Source organism: Anser brachyrhynchus (assembly GCF_964034855.1).
Source record: "Anser brachyrhynchus genome assembly, chromosome: 1".
Classification (NCBI taxonomy): Eukaryota; Metazoa; Chordata; class Aves; order Anseriformes; family Anatidae; genus Anser; species Anser brachyrhynchus.
The window spans coordinates 87,363,674-87,382,111 of NC_137694.1; the positions used below are offsets into that span (position 1 = coordinate 87,363,674).

At 37.7% G+C, this 18,438-nt stretch overlaps 2 protein-coding genes across 15 annotated transcripts in view; one reads left to right on the forward strand and one right to left on the reverse strand.

Annotated features, from left to right (window-relative positions):
- The window catches only part of POU1F1 (POU class 1 homeobox 1), a 218,667-nt gene that overhangs the window by 14,700 nt on the left and 185,529 nt on the right, over window positions 1–18,438 (reverse strand). For 10 of the 14 annotated variants that reach the window (XM_080594247.1, XM_080594241.1, XM_080594243.1 and 7 more), the window contains one exon: window positions 13,357–16,954. The exons of 3 other annotated variants lie outside the window; for them this stretch is intronic. In XM_080594247.1, the coding sequence (XP_080450373.1) occupies window positions 16,741–16,954 (214 nt within the window). In that variant the 3' untranslated portion in view covers window positions 13,357–16,740. Of the gene's footprint in view, window positions 1–583; window positions 1,301–13,356; window positions 16,955–18,438 lie in introns of those variants that run through there. One more of the 14 variants, XM_080594253.1, reaches the window with a different exon arrangement.
- CHMP2B (charged multivesicular body protein 2B) lies at window positions 235–12,085 on the forward strand. The gene is made up of 6 exons (XM_080594511.1): window positions 235–392; window positions 3,264–3,355; window positions 6,240–6,434; window positions 8,971–9,073; window positions 9,943–10,049; window positions 10,228–12,085. Exons 1-6 carry the CDS (start codon window positions 359–361, stop codon window positions 10,339–10,341), a joined length of 645 nt encoding a protein of 214 aa, XP_080450637.1. The 5' UTR covers window positions 235–358; the 3' UTR covers window positions 10,342–12,085.

Consider the following 18,438-nt stretch of genomic DNA (forward strand, 5'->3'; position numbering starts at 1 on the left):
AGCCACCTCATTAAAAATTAAGGCTTGCAATCAGACACCAAAACCCATGAGAATTTTCACTTTTTCCCCCCACTGTCGCGCCCCGGGCCAGCTGTGGCCCCTGGCAGAGCGGGGACCGCGGCCGCCCCGAGCCTCCCCGAGCTGGGGCCAACTCAGCCCCACCGCCAGACCCAAGCCGGGGCCGCCTCATTCCCATTCCCGGTCCCATTCCCGGGCGGGGAGGCGTGGAAGAGCTGCGGCCCGTCCCCGTCCCCGTCCCGCCCCTCGCCGGCGATGAGGCGGAGCCGGGCGGGCTTGCGGGCCCCGGCCGCTTCCTGGTCACCGCAGCAGGAGGAGGCTGACGGAGCCCGCGGAGGCCATGGCCTCGCTTTTCAAGAAGAAGACCGTGGACGGTGAGGGGGCGGCTGTCCCCGGCCCTTGTAGAGGCCCCGGGCACGGGGGAGATGGGACCGGGCGGGGCGGCCTCGGGCCCCGCGTCCCGGCGGAGCTGGAGCTCGGGGGCTCACCGAGCACAGGGCCCCGGGCCCCGTCTGGGGGTGCCGGGGGGTAAAGGGGGGACACACGCATGTCGCTGCCCGGGGGGGGGGGGGCGGGACACACCAAAAATGCCTGCGGGGAGCTTGCTGGAGCAAACGGGGAGGGGGCCGAGTGCTTTTGGGGCTGGGGAGGAGATGGTGGGCGAGGGTCTTGGGACAAGTTGGTCTCGTCGTCTCTGTGGCCGAGCTGTTAACAGATCTGTGTGTAAGAGTCACCTTCTGGAAAGTGAAGCCAGGAAGAATTGCTTAGCTCCTGAGTAACTCCAGGACACACCAGGCAGCCCCCCGAGGAGGCGTTGTTGCCTCATGCAACACCTGGGGCAGAGGCCAGGTGTTGGCAAGAGCCCTGAAAGTGGCTGAGTGGTGGTGTGTTGGGTGTCCCCTGTCAAATCATATGAGGCTTGGCTTGAGAAGTGCTCACCAAAAATGACGCTGCACGTCAGCCAATTGTAGTTCACCGAGGAAGAGTACGTAGTTCCCACTTGTTCCTTCCCATTTCTGGCGCACAGTCTGCGAGGGGGGGAAGGAGGAGATGACTGAGCTCCCATGGCCAAGGCAGGTGACGGCAGCCAGGTCAGGGCATCTCTGGTCCAACCAGTTCTCAGGAATGGAGGCGCGTCCTCCTTACCCCGGTGTGCAAGAGCAGGTGCTACAGGGGGATGGCCGTTGGCAGAAGGCTGCCTCAGAAATACCCCGTCGTCTTCTTGCTGCTGGAGCAGAGCTAGGGTTTGGGTTCTTGTTCAGAGTTCTCATCTTGTCCCTCACTTGCAAAAATAAATGGAAGGGCTTGAACGTAATTGAAGGCAACTGTTCTATTTGGTTTATTGCTATCTTTAGTTTAAGCCATGACGTGAGATCAGAGTGAGGGAAGAAAAAAAAGAAAAAAAAATCCTACAGGAATAAGCATTGTGCTAGCCCTTATTGTCTCCTGACAATTATATTCCTAGTTTCTTATTGTCTTGAAGTTCCTACTTCTCGAGTTTTCTGCGCTAAGGGGATTTCTTTAATAGTTACTTCAGTTAGAGAAGACAGTCTTGTATGTAGCTATTAAGCCTTTTCTTTCATTTTCACAAGTGCAGCTGTGCAAGTAATATACGATTGTCTACCTTCAAAATTACTTGCCTGTAGCATTTTTTTTTTCAGAATAATTCTCAATGACGCTTTGCTCATGTGAAGAACGTAACGTTATGTACTGTATCATCCTTCAGCTCTTTGTTAATGTCCATTGAAAAGTCTGCATTTCCCAAAGATGATTTTTGTGTATTTCTAGGAGCAGGGGTAGCTAGTACTATAAAAAGAAGTCTCCTTACAGAGTTTGTTTGCAATATGTGTTTATTTGCTTGAAAACGATTGATGGGAGGGGGTAATACATGTCCTCTTCAAAATACTACTGAAGGTTTTGAGGTTTTTTAATTGGAACCTGTCAAGTTTGAAGTTATTGCAGCTATGGATGTTTTACAGTATCTCTTAATGTGAGAAAACAGAATCTGAATGCCTCTTTGTTTCTAGAAAAATAGTTGCAAGCCTTAACAACTGAAAAGGGTGTCTGTGTATCAACAATTTATCCTTCATGCCATCATTTCTGCTGGTAACTGTGCCTGTTTGCATTGATTTTTCACGTGCCTCAGACTTTAAGTACAATGGCATAACCACACTATGATGTTCCTTCCGTGGATTAGACACAAAATTTACATGACAGTTCACTCCTGTTAACCTTTCATCCAAAGTTTATCTAAGAGTAGATGCATGCATTAGGAATAAATGAATCTTCCTAACAGCATTAAATTGTTTCCTCTATAAAGGTCAGAGGATGCTGAGTCACATGCAGACCTCTCTACCTTTGCCCAGGTGAATCACACCTAAGCACTCACTGTAAATTCTAACAAAAGTTAATTGCAACTAGTGTGACTGACGCCTATATTAAAAGTAATACTTTTAGTAAGTGGGTGTTACCAGTAAAAAAACTTTTAAATAGCAGAGTGAACAAAACATTTATGAAAGATGATATATTTCATGTGATAGCATTCAAGCTTCTGCATGCTTTGTCAGATGTCAGAAAACTTAAATTTGCTATAAAGGCCTCCACTTTTGTACCTAAATATTCTTAGGCATCTACTAATTGAAAAAGTTTGTAAATTATTGCTTCATAGTCTAACTTGAAGTTGAGCTGTACAGATGTAGTACATTTATGGAGAAAAATAATCTCCATTAAACCAGAATGAGGACAGAGAAGAGCAAGATCCAAGATTCGCATCTCAAAGTAACTTCACTGTTTTCATGGACCTAAGAACTCCTTAACTTCTCTGGGATCTCATATATTAGATTTCTTCAGCTGACCTCCTTCTTGCAGTTGTGTCTGACTTGTTGAAAAGGTCTGAGCTCACAGTGACAACGTTAACCCTGAGTTAGGCTTGAAACTTGTCAAAAAGTGCGCGTACCTAACCCATACCATAGGGTTAAGGCTCTTGCTATTGTGCAAAGAAATATTCCAGGTAAAATAGCCTTTTTGTTACTGCATATGGCCTATTCTGTTGAAACATAATTGTGTTGTATACATTAAATATGGGCAAAATACAATGTTAGGTATTTGAGATACCAACAGTTCTTTTGATATCTGGCTGTTCGTTCTGAATGAGAAGAAACTGTCTGACACAAGTGTCTGCAGAGCACTCAGCAAACGAGATGTTTATATAATATTGAAAACCTTTATCTATATTTTCTTTCCAGATATAATAAAGGAGCAAAATCGAGAGTTAAGAGGTACACAGAGAACCATAACCAGAGATAGAGCAGCACTTGAAAAACAGGAAAAGCAACTGGTAAGTACAGTAGGGAATTTTATTTTACTCTTTAAAGACAAACACCTGCCCAATATAACAAAAAAAAATATGGAAAGTGCTGAAGATACTACTCAGTACATAACAACTGAACACTGAAAAACTGGATTTTTGACTTCTCAGTTATTAAAATTTTGTTGGAAAACAATTTACTATCTAAAAGTGATTCTCAGTGTTTAACATAGGTAGAGCCAGAAACAACGTATTTGGATTAAATAAGTATACTAACTTTTTTCCCCTCCATCCTTAGTATTCTTTATCCTTCAGAAGGTTTTTTTTTCTAACAGGCTTTTGAATCAATGGTCTAGTAGTGGGAAAACTAAAAATTGTCAGTGCTACTATGCGTTACCATGACTCTCCAGTGGGAGAAAGTGCTTGAAAAAGCATAGAATGTCGTTAATAACCCCATGGGTTTATTCTTTTCATTCATCTAGAACTTCCCTAAAGCTAACTAATAATATTAAAAGTATCTGCCTAAACTAAGATTTCTTGAAAACTTGGTGAATAGGGTTTATCAAGTATTCAATGAATGGATGCTGCACCTGTGTGGCAGTATAATAGTTTAAATGGATGTGACAGATGGTGTGGTTTGATGCATGAAGATACCCTCCAACTGTGGGAAAAGCTGTATAAAGCCAGTTACTGTTTCAGTCGCTACTAAGGTGTTTCATGGCAGCAAGTCACATGAATATTGAGAGCTGGGTATAAGAAATTAAAAGAGGTCAGAAAAAGTGTTTCTTGAAGCCTTGAACAGGTAAGATGTAATAGGTTACTCATAGATCAGGCATTTTTCAGTATGAAATGTTCTGACTCTGGAAAGACCTAAATTTTCATGAATACTTATATTGAAGTTCTGATTATTTGTGACATTGAATTATTTCAGAAATATTGAATTTCTAAAGAGAAGAAAGGAGAAGTGAATCAGGTCTTCAAAAGAGTTAAAAATATACTGTTTGTGTGAGAGAGTCAATGGACGATAAATATTAATTTTTCTGAGTTAGATCAGGTGAAAAAGGACCAGGGACTTGTCAGTCAATCCCAGAACATTTTGTTATGTTCTTTCCTCAGAAAGTATTTTTCTCCTGAAATATGAGATACTATTCTGAATACCTAATATTGTACAGACAGTTCTATTTCAGTTCTGTAACCTTATATAACTATATGAATTTTGATTATTTTTTTTTTTCAGAAGAACATAACTGACTTGGATAAGCTAACCCCAAAAATCTCAAAAGCAAATAGTGTGTTGCAGCTTGCTAGCCAAGTTCTTCTTTGTTAAGAATAAAATAATCAATATATAAGGTTTGATTTCTCCACCTGGGTTGTCTGCAGTAATATAGCAATGGTTGGTGTTGGTTTTAAATTTCACTTTGAAAATCAAGTTATATATGCTACTTAGGTATTGATCTCAGTGAGAAAATCAAATGCTTGCCATTAAAACTAATGTGCAAACTAGAATTTGCTGGTGAGCAAACTAATCTCTCCTATACTTTGCAATTATTGAGTTGTTGAAAAAAAGAAAATTCTGGGCTTGCTATAGAATTCTGGTTTTGTGATCTCCACGAGCTACCTACACAGAGGACATCTTTGCATATATTTCTGGCCTCTAATATTTGAACAGTCTTATGTTCCTTACTTGCTGATCTGTACTTTCTTAGGTTAAAAATAATATTTATGACAAAGCCCTCCAGAAATTACGGACTTTTGGAGAACGTCTTGTGCTGGTGCCATCTCTATAGTAAGCTTAACCACAATCTTCTCTAGTAGTAAACCTGACACAATGGATCAGTTTACATTTGCCTTTAAATATGACTGTTTTGCATATTCTAGTGACCAGCGTTTACTTTTTTGGTCCTACATACCCTCTTATAAGTGCATTTTTCTGGACCACCAGTGTACATAAAGTGAAGCATCTGTATTTTCATAGCAGGTGTATTCTCCTGAAGAGTTACAGTGCTGGTCTTAAAGGCTACTTTTACTTAATGGTAAAAATCAAAATGTATAACTGGCATCATAAAAAGAACTCAGTTACTATAGCAAACTCTTTAAAAAGGCTAAAAAGGAAAAATGTTTGGAAAGCTTACATTACTGAGTCACAAATCAAAAGGCATAGTTTTAAATAATTCTGTTAGCAGAGATTTTTTTGACAAACTTTTCCTTGGTACCTCTGGGCTAAATAATTCTTCATGGATTGATAAATAGGTTTGTTTATTGTAACTTATTGCTGTCTACAACATGCACTGACAGATGGACAAAATATACCACTTTTATTATGTGCTAAGCTAAGTCCAGGTAAATTGTGTCGGCAAACAGAGCCTATGGTTGTTGCCTATCTGCCATTAATCCACAAAAAGGTTACGAGATTCTCTTTAAGCTGAAAAAGCGTTTAGCAGAGCATATGAACTTTCCATTTCTTCCGTTCACAATATGGCTTACTAGCGAATGTAAGAAAGAAGATTAGAGATTGCACTAACAACTGGTTGGCCATAATCATTTCTTCACTTTTTTTGAAGTGTTACTCCATGCCCAGATATGGAATTGAATGTTCACATATAAATTAATATGACGTTATGCAAAAGTTGATGTGAGGCCTTTTGGGGAAACTGTGTGCTACTGTGTTATAATTCAGTTCTGTTGTTTTCTTTTTTTTTTTCCTCTGTCAAAGGTGAACAGCATTGCACTTATTCTACTAAGTAACCTTGGAAGAAAAGCAAGTATTTTACTATTTATATAAGTTTTAATGTCCTGAAAAAAAAGTCAAGAGTATAGTTAACTTCTGGAATTTTATTCAAGTTAAGGCTTGAACATTTTATAAAGTCTTTGAATGAAAATTCAGTAGAAATAATTATTTGTTCATTTTTAATAGGAACTGGAAATAAAGAAGATGGCTAAGACTGGTAACAAGGAAGCCTGTAAAGTTCTAGCAAAACAGCTTGTACAATTGCGGAAACAGAAAAATCGAACATACGCTGTTAGCTCTAAAGTCACTTCTATGTCAACTCAAACAAAGGTCATGAACTCTCAGATGAAGATGGCAGGAGCTATGTCAACTACAGCAAAAGTAAGGTGCTACAAGACATTCTTTTACATTAAAATGCAGTATATGCTTACAAAAAGTTAACTTGTGTTATTTTGCTTACAGCAATTGAAGGAAAGCAATTGAATAAAGTGTATTGCTTAATAACCTGACCAGTATTGAGGATATAATAGGGAAGTGTAATTTGATTCATATTATCAATTTTTTGAATAGTCAATTCTGCCAGTTAGTGTCTAAGCAAGCATATTTTCTTGGGCTAGACATCTGTCAAATGTTTACATGATAAAAATCAACTCTATACCAGTGGAAGAACTTTGTTAGTAGATTAAAAAATAAAAATTTAACAAACAAACCATGCCATTACAGTATCTTGCTTGTATGTCACGTTGCAAGCAGTTTTTATTGGGAAAAAGTGGGGCACGCTTCAGATAGAAATCAAAGCAGCATGTCACAGTAGCTGTGTAGTTTATGTGACGAGTAGGTTATTACTTCGCATCTTACATTTCTGCAGAAATTTAATCTGGAATTCCCTGTCATTCTCACTCTCCATGCTCTAAGGATCCAGTATTACATTAAGTTTTCTCGCAAATCTTGGTTCATAAAAGGCCCTGAAAAATCTCAGTTATCTTAGTCATGAACTTTTTCCAATTTCTGCAAACTGACAAATAGGGAGCTTCCTTTTGGTAATCAGGATTGTTCAGCTCAAGGTGCAGGAAATAGAATTAGCACACATAATTGTAGACAAATACTACTTTTATGGAGTCCAAGATAAATCCAGTTATGTGGCAGTTAAACCTAACAGAACAGCACAACTTAATGCAGAAAGTAATTATGGCTTTCTGAAAAAGGTATTTAGAAGCATTATTTTGGCAGGTATCAACCTCTTAGTGAGACAGAGTTGTAGCTCTGCAACAAGCTTTCTATTTACCAGGACTAACCCACAAAGGGTTGGCTTGTCTGACTACACAACCTGTCAAGTTAAACAGTTTACTCAACAGTCTGTAACAGTCTTACATATGAATAATTTGATCTTACTTTTTAATTATTACATTGTCCATGAGATATCTTGGATTAAGTTTCTCAAAACCAAGGTATTACAAAGCTAATTATTAAGATGTAGTCAGTTAAAATATTTGAAAAAATATTCCAAGCAGCATCTAGAAAGGTGATGGTTTTTGAAACACAGCAGATACTTCTATGGACAAATTTGTGTTACATTACCAGAAGAAGGTATTAAATTATTTTGGTCACTTTTAAAGTGAACATCTTTGCTTCATCCACCCAGGAAGGTTGAAAAAGAAAGCACTTAGTAGTGCATTTTGAAGCTTATAAATTGTTCTCAATCTCATAACCATTAGTGAATGCAAACAGTTGCCTCAACATACAAGACAAATACGTGGAATGTGAAGCTTTCAAAATATTATTCAAATACTTTTTAGCATGTATGGCACTAATTCTGGACATAGATGACTACTCACTGGACTTTACTGTTTAATCATGCATCTGACCTATATTTGCTGAAGATATATAAATGATATTTCAATTTAGTGCGGATATTCTTGATATTCATCTGTTTACTGTTAGATCATGTATCTGACCTATATTTGCTGAAAATGCATAAATATTTCAATTTAGTGCAAATAGTTTTGATACTGATCTATAACTGGAGTTGAAGAATTCTAACAAACTAACATCCTCAAAGTCCAGAACAAAATTTTCAATTCATATAATATGAATATGAACATAACCTTTGAAATTCATATAACATGTGAAGCATAGTACACGATCACTTTAAACAAAATCAGAAATGAAGGCAGAAGTGCTTGTATGAAGCCAGTAGTAGCTGTATAGGTTAATCAAAAGAGTTGCTATCAAGTCATCTCTTTTATCTTCTTAAATATAGCTAGACTTTCCATTTAAACTGCTCACATCTATATTTATATTTAGACATCTCATGAGATGTAGTAGCTTGCTTCTTAGAAAGGAAGAAAGCTGCAAAGGCAATGCTCCATACTTATAGTAAAACAGATGAAGTTCATTACACCATCACAGAAAGTTGTCTACCCAGTGCAAAGGTTTACCATAAGCTGCGTACTTCCTGAGCGTTTTAATATTCACTTTTCAGGTAAAAGTAAATTTTTTCCATGAAGAAGTAACATAGAGAAACAATTGCAAAGTCTGTCCTCTAGTGGTGGTTGAAATAAACGTACCATACTGAATAAAAAACCTGCAGCCATTTAGCTCTGTAAAATGTATAGACTGCAACTAAGGAAATGGTTTCCCATTCTTTTCATTAAGATTAGGCAGATTTTTCCTAATACACAGCTAGGAGAAGGGGCGTGGTAGGTTGGCAGACAACATTATTTCTTACTGAGTACAGACTGTTTATTGATCTTCTGTGTATCTATAGTTCTCTCGGGACGTAAAAAGACTAGGAAAGTGAAATTTGGACTGAAGGGTATTTTCTATTAGAGAAGTCTTATTCCTTCTTAATGCATGTATTGGCCATTATTAATGTCTCACTGTATAATTGAGGTGATTTTTTTTTCAATTTTATTAGACAATGCAAGCAGTTAATAAGAAAATGGATCCACAGAAGACACTACAAACTATGCAAAATTTCCAGAAGGAAAATATGAAGATGGAAATGACTGAAGAAATGAGTAAGTTCTGGGAACAGCTAGCAGCATGCCATAGTATTCTTGAAGGGGTAGAACCAGTCTAGGAACAGGGTTCGAGACCACTTCAAAACCTTGTTGGCATAACTAATAGGAGAATGTGAAAAATTGCCCTTTCCATATCTGATTGTTCTGTATGTGCCTTTTGTTCTAGGACTGGACACTTAAAAATGTTGAGTTTAACAGAGATTATTGATCATCTCAGCTTTATATACATGGTGGTATGGGATGCGTTTGTCTCCTTTTTGATTTTAAGCCACAAACTTACTTTTGGGGTGTGATATAGAAAAGGAGTTTCTTTCAGTGTCAATCCACTGCCAACTAAATAGTACAGAACTTCCCAGTGTTGCGAGCACAGCTTGCATCCTTATCCTAACCCCTGCCACTGTGTTGGCCCTAGTAGGTAGCATGGACTCAAAACAGGATTGTTGAACAGGATGTCAACATCTCTACTGCTCTGAATTGCATTGTTGCAATTCAGAAAATAGGTCAGTAACAATTTTGCGATTTGTTTTGAAGAAGAAAGGGCTTTTTTAATGGAACTGTAGATGATATTTCTGAGAAATGTTAAAATCTAGTGGAGGGAAAATAGAGCAACTGAACTGTTTTGGAGAAACCAAACATTTTTATAATAGCAGTCATGCCTTACCCTGTTGTCCCTTCAGTTGTACTCACAGGCTTTGCACAGCAGAGGTAAGAAAACCTCTCCAATATAAAGATGCTTTCTGCTGATATCTTATCCAGTGGTATTATTACTTCATTTTGGGAGAGTTGAAAGATGACACTAGGTTATTTTTGTAATTTCATCTTTGCATAACGCAATGTATTGGTTTTGTTTGTTTTTTTCTTTGAAGTTAATGATACTCTGGATGATATCTTTGATGCTTCTGATGAAGAGGAAGAAAGCCAGGATATTGTTAACCAGGTGCTTGATGAGATCGGAATTGAAATCTCTGGAAAGGTATGGATGGTTTTGCTCAGCTCACATATTTCTTCCCCTTCATTCGTGTTTTTTTGTCATTTTTTTTTTTCCCTAAAAAAGTTTATTCTAACATCCTTTATTTTAAAGTCCTGTTCTGGAAGTCAGGTTGTCATAAAATGTATTCTTTTGACTAAAGAAAATTTCTGTCTCCTTCTAGATGGCCAAAGCTCCATCAGCTGCCAGGGGCTTACCGTCTGCATCAACATCAAAAGCTTCTACCATATCAGATGAAGAGATCGAACGGCAGCTCAAAGCGTTGGGAGTTGATTAGCTTGATGGCAGTAGTCTGCCTTCTAATTATTCAGCTGCAGACAGATGTAAAAAGTGCAAATACTCTTTCAATGCAACCAATGCCTAGGAAAACTCTGAAGCTTCAGAAATGACAACTTGAAGTTGGTACTAGGGAGGGAGAAGGGGAGAATACTTTGAATCAATTGATAGGGAGAAGTACGCTTGCTGCGACCAGTGCATGCCATCTTTTTGAGCACTGGATTGAATAGGGATGTAGTTCTAATGATAAATTTATACCTGATCTGAATCTGACCTCTGTTGAATTCAAAGTTTTCTTCTATCTCAGTTCCTTTTCTATCTTTAGAATTGGCAATTCTGTGGCTGGTGGTGGTGTCTCCTAGGACAGCACCTGTATAATATATATCCTTTTTATAAAACTATCACTATAGAAAAAAATTTAGTCTGACATCTTGGCACAAATGAAACTTCACCTTTGCTCTTAGTTGAAAACTGTTTTGTTTTGATAAGAAATAGCCTTGGACATCCAGAACATTTAGGCAGAAAGAAAAAGCAGTTTATGCATTTCTTTCAGGTTTGTGTAGTAACTTTGAGTTGATTAAAAATAGCTGTTTGTTCTTTTTACCGAAGGGGAAGGATACAGTCCTTGTGCAGTTAATTTTACTGGAGAAGGATTTATGTTAGTGAACTTCGTTGCATGAAAGGCACTGATTGAACTCAATTGTACTGTAAAATAGCTAGTTTCAACAGAATTGCTGTGCCTTTATGTATATAAATCTTGTACTCCTGTGATTTTTTTCCAAATGAGTCTTTGAAAGGAGAGTAAACTGTAAGAAAGATAGTTTCCACAAAACACTATGGTGTGAGCTCTGTGTACACTTGATAAGACTCAGTGAAGTTTAGAAATGCACTTGTTCAGAAATGCTACTTGCGCACTTGCAAAAAGGACATTTGCCTGAAACATTTGTATATATTTTACAGTATTTCATAATGGGAGATAACTGTGCATAATGGAATTGTTTACTAAGATGCAGTTGAGCACATTGATAAGCTAAATCTAAATTTTAGTTAGAAGAACAATTTTGGATGATACATGATAATTACTTGTCTAAACACTATAATAAAAGTGTTCTGGTTCCATGAAGGCTTTTCTATGGTCTCTGAGCTGCATCAACGTGATTCCGGCTTTAGGTGGAATACATTTGGCTATCAAAATAAGAACTGTTGACATTTTGAACAGATGACAAAGTCTGAGAATGTAGTTCACAGTTATGACTTCCCGGATTGCATAAAGTTCCTCGGCCCTTACTCTGATGTAGATTACTTTTCCTAAGTTGTGCTGATTTACTGGGGCTGTTCATTGAATAGAAACAAAAAAATCATTGTGGTTATAAAGAAAAAAGTAAAATACCTCCTAAGATTAAAACCAGAATAATTTTGGGGTACAAATTTCATAAAAAGACTTTGCTGCTAGGAAAAGTGTAGCAAGAAACCATAACCTCTATGAATCTACTGTTGTCACATCATCTGCTTTAGGGTTAAAATCACCAGAGAAAGAAAAAACAGGTGAACCTTCATCTGTTTTTTGATATAGAAATTGAGGTGTTCTTTCTCTTTGGAGGAAGTAAGGGACATACTATTAATCTGTGAGGTAGTGGGTAGGAATGTGTAAGTTTATATATTGCATATATCTCTGATACGAGGTGAATTTTTTTTTTCAATTTATTTTGTAAAAATCTAATAAAAGGCTTTTTACTCCACAGTGATTCTGTCCTCTGTAAGGTTAGTCTTACACATCAATCTCTTGGTGGGCTTTCTTTGGACTTCTGTTAGATCTGTTATGGGTCTTGCTGATGACCTCTTAGCTTCCATAAGAATTTTGATACCATTGCTACTTTTGGTTGTGGGGAGTTTGAAACAGTTCTGCTCTTCAGGCTGTACAGCTACAAGAGCAAAAACTTTGATGGTGTATCAGCTCTGCTCCCTTATACCGTATTTCTCCTTTCCTTGCCTTTCAATGTTAAAATCCAAGCTTAAAGCCACAAAGACAGCAGCTAAGTTCAGAACATTTGACCAACCTGGAATTTTAATTATTATACTGTGACTTTTTTTTCCTAATAGTTCCATTTCCTAAATATTTCCTTTTGACCCAAGCTATAAAGGACCATAATATTTGCTGAAGTTGCCTGTGGGCCTTTGACTCAACATTAAGCATAGCTTTTGATTAAGTTTGCAATTCTTTTTGCTTGAAAAGGAGTGACTACTCTTAGGCATTGAAGAAGAAACCATACAGTGAAATTAGTTAGGTATAAAACATTACTGATTGTATTTTGGTTGAACATCAAGGCTTGTGTCCTTTCTAACTGTATTTTATACTTTCAGTGGCTGTTAAAATTAGACTTAATTCTGTGATGAGCTCTTTATCTGTAGGGTCTTTGAAGAAGAAGAATAAAGGCATTACTATTTGGTGTCAGTAAGTTTGCTTATGTAGAATCATTGATAAGATCTATCCAGTGTTTCTGGAAAGAGTTATCTTAAATTCTGCAGCCCTACTCTGTGTCTTTCTGCTATCTTTCAGTAGCAGATTGAGAAGTGTTGTAAGTTTGCAGGCTTGCTTATATTTATCTCAAATATAGGTAAGTATTTTGTAGCTCTCTATAACCAAATTACACCCCCTGCAAAGAAACACATTCCTTTTAAATTATTTTTAGTGGACTAAAAAACAACGATAAAAAGTCCTCAAACTCCTTTATCTTTGCTGACGCTTTAACAGCAACTGCAAGTCGTCTATCCAAGAACACCGCCATGATTGCTTGATGCACCTAAGAATGTCTGTTCTGAGACACTGACAGACCAAAGTCCACCTCACCCAGAATCCTACTCCACTAGTGCCTGCAGGCAGTGCCCAAGAAAACATGAGAATAAGATAAACACAGATGACCCTTAATATCTCTTAGCCTCTAACTTTTATTTTAATTTAGGGTACTCCTAGAGCCATGCATAGTTTCACTGTAGCTCAATGACAGCTTTGACTGGCTTTCTCTTCTGTGAACTTGGCCATATAAATAAACTGCTGGCACCCACACTTTGTGGTAGAGGATTTTCAAAATATAGTCCCCACAACATTAAGAACCACCACTTTTTTTTTTTCTTTTTTCTTTTTTTTTTCTCCCTTCAGTTTCCTTCTAGTTTCACGCGTTGATTCTCAGTTCTTACATTACAAAGGATGGTGAATAACCTGTCTCCATCCACCCTTTTGGAACAGCTCATAATTCAATAGACCTCTACAACATTAAATGCACACATATTACATCTAGAAGAGAGAGAGTCCTAGCTTAATTAGTTATTCCAGTTACCTTTGGTCATCAGCTTTTCCTGTACTGGGACCCTTTCTAGGTCTGTTGTATCCTTCAGACGAGGATGACAGAGTACATAGCACTTAGGAGACAGGTGAACCACATATTTACATATTAGTATAATACCTTGTTTTGTCCTCTGTTCTAGTTTTAATGCTACCTAAAGTTACCATAGGAAAAGTAAGAGCAAGAAAAAAAGAAAAGAAAAATAGTGCAGCCCATGTTTGTCAAACAGCCACCTAAACTTACTTGCAGGCTTGTAAAGCTAACCCTCAGAAGTCTTATCTAGGTTTTTTCTCCCAATCAAGAGTGATGATGGCAATTATCCAGTGAGTAAGCTGTTCTTAGAGAAAACACTGAATTGCTACTTTCTCTAAGTCTAAAAGCTGCAGCTGCAGCACATTAAATTGATTTCATCCTTTTTTTTTTTTTTTTAAACAATTCTGCTCTAATTTGTTAGTATTTCCTTGGAAACAGCTAGATGTTGTTAGATGGTGGCTGCTTCTTCCATTTAGTCTTTTTGTCATTCTTTTACAAGAAAAGGTCATTATATGTCACCTTTCATTTTATTTTGCTATGCTTCTGCAATTAGTCATCACTTGTGAGACTTTATGGAAAACTAGAAATCACAGTTTTATGGTAAGTCTGTTCTTGAATTAACTTACAGCATGCTAAAACAAACAAGTGCATCAGCACAATACACAGCTAAAAAACTACAAACCATTATGTGGAATACCAAATATATGGGAATACTTTATTTGGAGAGGAGGGGAACATACAGGCTTATATCATTTTTAGGAAGCCTTTTATAATCAACAAAATAACTTACAATATAAATAAAATTCATATTTGTCTGTAGTTTCAACATACATAACGCTAGGTTACATAACGTCAAAGGTACACAAATGCATGCTATCACCTTCACTGAGTGCCAATCTTCTCAAATACATTTATCTTTCATCCTTTTGGAAAGCTAATGATCTGTCAATACACATGGCTGATAAAGACTAAGGCTCAGTCTTTGCTGTTGTGGGTGAGCTATGCCAGTGATGAGGATTATCTGAAGGGAGAACATAGCATAATTTCTCCCATTTGAATTATTAGACTAGAGGCTACTTCTAAATTAAGGGGTTATAGCAGTGCAATTCACCCATAAAAATATATTTTCTTAATCCAGAGGCCTAATTTCCATAGCTGAATATGCTTGTGGTCACTGTAATAGGTATAAGAGACCATTTGATATACAGTAGTATGAGAACACAACTTGTACACACTGCTTTTAAGTGATCTTGAACATTAAACCCCTTTGCTTTCTGTGGGCCTATTATCTAGATATTTTCTAAATCATCAGGTCTGTTTTATGGAAAAATAAAATTTATCTGGCCATTACTACTTGCGTGTACTCAATTTCAGTCCTGGGAAAAGACTAAAATACATATATGGTAATGGACTATTTAATAACAATGAGCAGGGCTGATGAGATGGCTTGATAATCTATCCCTGGTGAGTACTAAAGTCCTTAATTTAGTTTCTTAATGTCTGGCTTTCTGATAGGTGGAGCTCTGGCATGGTCGTGTTTTGGTTTTTGTTGTTATTCTTTTATTTTTGTCTTTGGTTGTTTGTTTTATGTTAGTAGGGATTTTTTTTTTTTTTTTCCTCCCCGTGATTATTTCCCTAGGGTAGGGGAGGACGAGGGATTGTTTTCAATTAGTGGAGTGTAAGAGAGTGGGAATGTACAGTGTAATAAATGCTTTGTGTGGATACTTATTTCAGAAAAAAAAAAAAAAACACTTCTTGGTTTTTAGCTTAATATATTCTCTCTGGTGTAAGTATGTCCACAAAAGATTTAATCAGAAAAAAAAATACAACACAGAGAAAGCCCAAAGTAAAAAAATAAAATAAAATAATCCTCTAGTTTTTCCCTCAAGCCACAAAGTCATAAGGTAAGGTAAATAGTTTCCCAATTTTTATAGCTAAACCTATCAAAATCAAACTTTAAGGCACACAATCCAATAGCAAGAAATACCTTTGATAACTAGCATAAAGAAAAAGGTCATTTATAGTTGGTATTTGCTTAAGGCAGTCAAGTGGTACATTAAGTGTTAGGGGCTTTGTTGACACCTCGGTACTGGTAAGCTTATTGTACCATGAATAAAGACAGCAGTTACGGCACATCTTTCATGTCTTCACTCTGAACAGACACAAGGAAGTTACCTGAAATGGTTCAGTCAGAGGCGTGCAGCTTCTGTGAGTTGGTACCTGGATTTCAGCCAGTTTTGGAAAGGCAGCTTTTCTGTCCTCACCCGGCGCTCCTCTGCCTGCCTTCCTGGCTTGCTCACAACTAGTGGCGGTCCCACAAGATCCTGTGGGTATTTTCTATCTTTGGCCATAAGTAGATAGTCAGCATCACCACCACCACAAGTTTAAGGTCACTTATTCACCTTTTCCTCTTCCTCGAGGTTCTAACTTATTTTTCATGTTCAATTTAGTGAACTCAGTGTTTGCTGCTGGAGACAGGACCTTGCATGTGCCTAATGGCTCACAGTCTCGCAGATTTAGCTCATTTAGCTAGTTACCATGGGGTGAAGGGTATAGCAATTACATCGATGTGCAGAGGCAAAATTATTTCAAAACAACAGTGGCTGATACCAAGCTTTGTAACCTTTCTTCATATGTAACACAAAGGATTTGTTTCCTCATGCCTAGGTTACCTACAGGGGGCTCTCTGTTAATCATTAAATGTAGCACAGATGCAAGGAAGGCATGGTACAGGGAAACTGCAACTACCTGGGCAACTTGTAAAGCATTTCCAGTTGTGTAACGCATAACAGGTTCCTTGCAGTTAAGCAGAGGCCTCCCAGTCTTTAAATATATGCTGTAACATTTAATTTGTTCCCAACCTTTTACATTAAAATCAGGTCTTCCACACTACATTGCAGCTGAAGCTGGCTAGTTTGTAAGGGAATCAAGAGATGTACTGATTTTTATATATTTTTTAAACAACAAAGTACTTGAAATATTTACAAAAAGCAAAACAGAAATCCACAACTATGCATGAAAAAGATTTACCGGCACTCGTGATGCTCCTTGATAATAGAACTAAAGGCGTTCTGATGCAAACTTGTCTTCACTCTTTTTTCCCTTTGTCTTCTGTTGCAAAACCAAACTCTCACAACTTCTTTCTCAAGATTGAGCCCCTCAGCCATCCTCATAATTTCCTGAGAAGAAGGCTTACTTTGTTCTCCAAAGTGCCTCTCTAGGGCTTCTTTGGCAGCAATACTGGATAAAGGGACAAAATTTCACCTTTAAATGCTTTTCTGACACATTCAGGCTTTTGCCACTAGTTCAGGAGAAGGGTTGAGTCAGAGCACTGTAGGCAATGACTTGGCTTGTTTCCTCTTTTGCTGAGTAAATAAAAACCCACAGAACTTACTGCTGTAGTACGTTGCTGATGTGGACGGCATAACATGCAGAATGCATGAAATTAGGAATTAGGAAAAAGGAATGCAGAATTTCAGCACAGAGTCATTTAAAGACAAAAATACCATCAACTTCAGTGCAATTCTAGTGGTAATCATGAAATATTTGTGCTCCTTGATGTTCTCTAGAACATACAGCTACTAACTAGACACGAATGAGACCCTGGGAATGAGAACAAACCTGACCACCCATTCTGCCCCAGCCACAGCAGTGTTACTGGTGTCCAGCAAATGCACGTTGCTGGGGTTCACCTGGCTGTGTCATATCATTCACCTTTAAAAAGGGGAAGAGCGTCATCAATTATCATCTGGGACGTGCTGTGTCAAGTTCTGTATCTCATCTTGTTATGGAGCGGACACTATATTACTTTTAGAAATCAGAGATTACAGCAGTCTGTTTTGTTGCATTTTCTAAAAATAAAAAATCAGCCTTAACCTATTCTTCACAGTCAGCAATGACAAAGTCGAGTGGTTCAATAAAAAAGTAAACTAAGAGTACCATCTTTCCTTAATTCACTTCCTATTTGTGTTAATGTATTCTCAAAAATTTAAGAGTATCTGCAACATGCTTGCTTGTGAGCAACAGGGTGCACCCAAAACTAGCTTCAGCAGTAGCTGTAATTTCTTTGGACACAAGAGGGCACTTCATGCTTTATTCTGGAAATGAGGTGCGGGTATTTCCATTATACAAAAGTACAAAATAGCTGCTGGAGTTCCAGATACTTCATTTGTAATATGTTGTTGGTCTTTCATTTACAGGTTTATTTTGAAAAATTTAGTAGCATTACCAAGCCTACCTAATTAATAGCATAATGTTCTGCACACACAGAGATGTATAGTTATTTTTGACTAGGGTTTTTTAGGTTTCCTAATGAAAATAGCTTCCACAACTTCAAATTAAGGAGCTTTTGTTCAGGGTATAACTAACCTAATGTAGTTAGTGGGACTTCTGTTTTACCTCTAGTTTGACTTCAAACATCAATTAAGAATTGCTAAGAGTAAAGCTATAGTTCAAATAAGTCCATCTCCCTGATTAGTTTGAGGTCTTCAAACTGAGGTCCTACATGCCTTCAAAGAAGTAATTAATATTTTCTTACTATATTGGATATGGTACTGAACTTCCCCTCAATTATCTGTGCCCTTGAAAACTTAACACATTTGATGGTCTCAGTGTGATGAGATTAGATATAAAAGCAGGAAGAATAATAATAAGCTTAATGTGAAGACTGACTTCCTCAGCAGCTGTTAAAAAGCAACAGCAGAAAACCCACAACGTTAGAGGAA

What these genes read in the sequence shown, in the direction of transcription:
- CHMP2B (XM_080594511.1), top strand. Translation starts at nt 359, where the DNA reads ATGGCCTCGCTTTTCAAGAAGAAGACCGTGGACG. An exon ending in CAAGAAGAAGACCGTGGACG is followed by an intron (nt 393 to 3,263) that starts GTGAGGGGGCGG and finishes TTTTCTTTCCAG; the next exon opens with ATATAATAAAGGAGCAAAAT. An exon ending in GAATTGAAATCTCTGGAAAG is followed by an intron (nt 10,050 to 10,227) that starts GTATGGATGGTT and finishes GTCTCCTTCTAG; the next exon opens with ATGGCCAAAGCTCCATCAGC.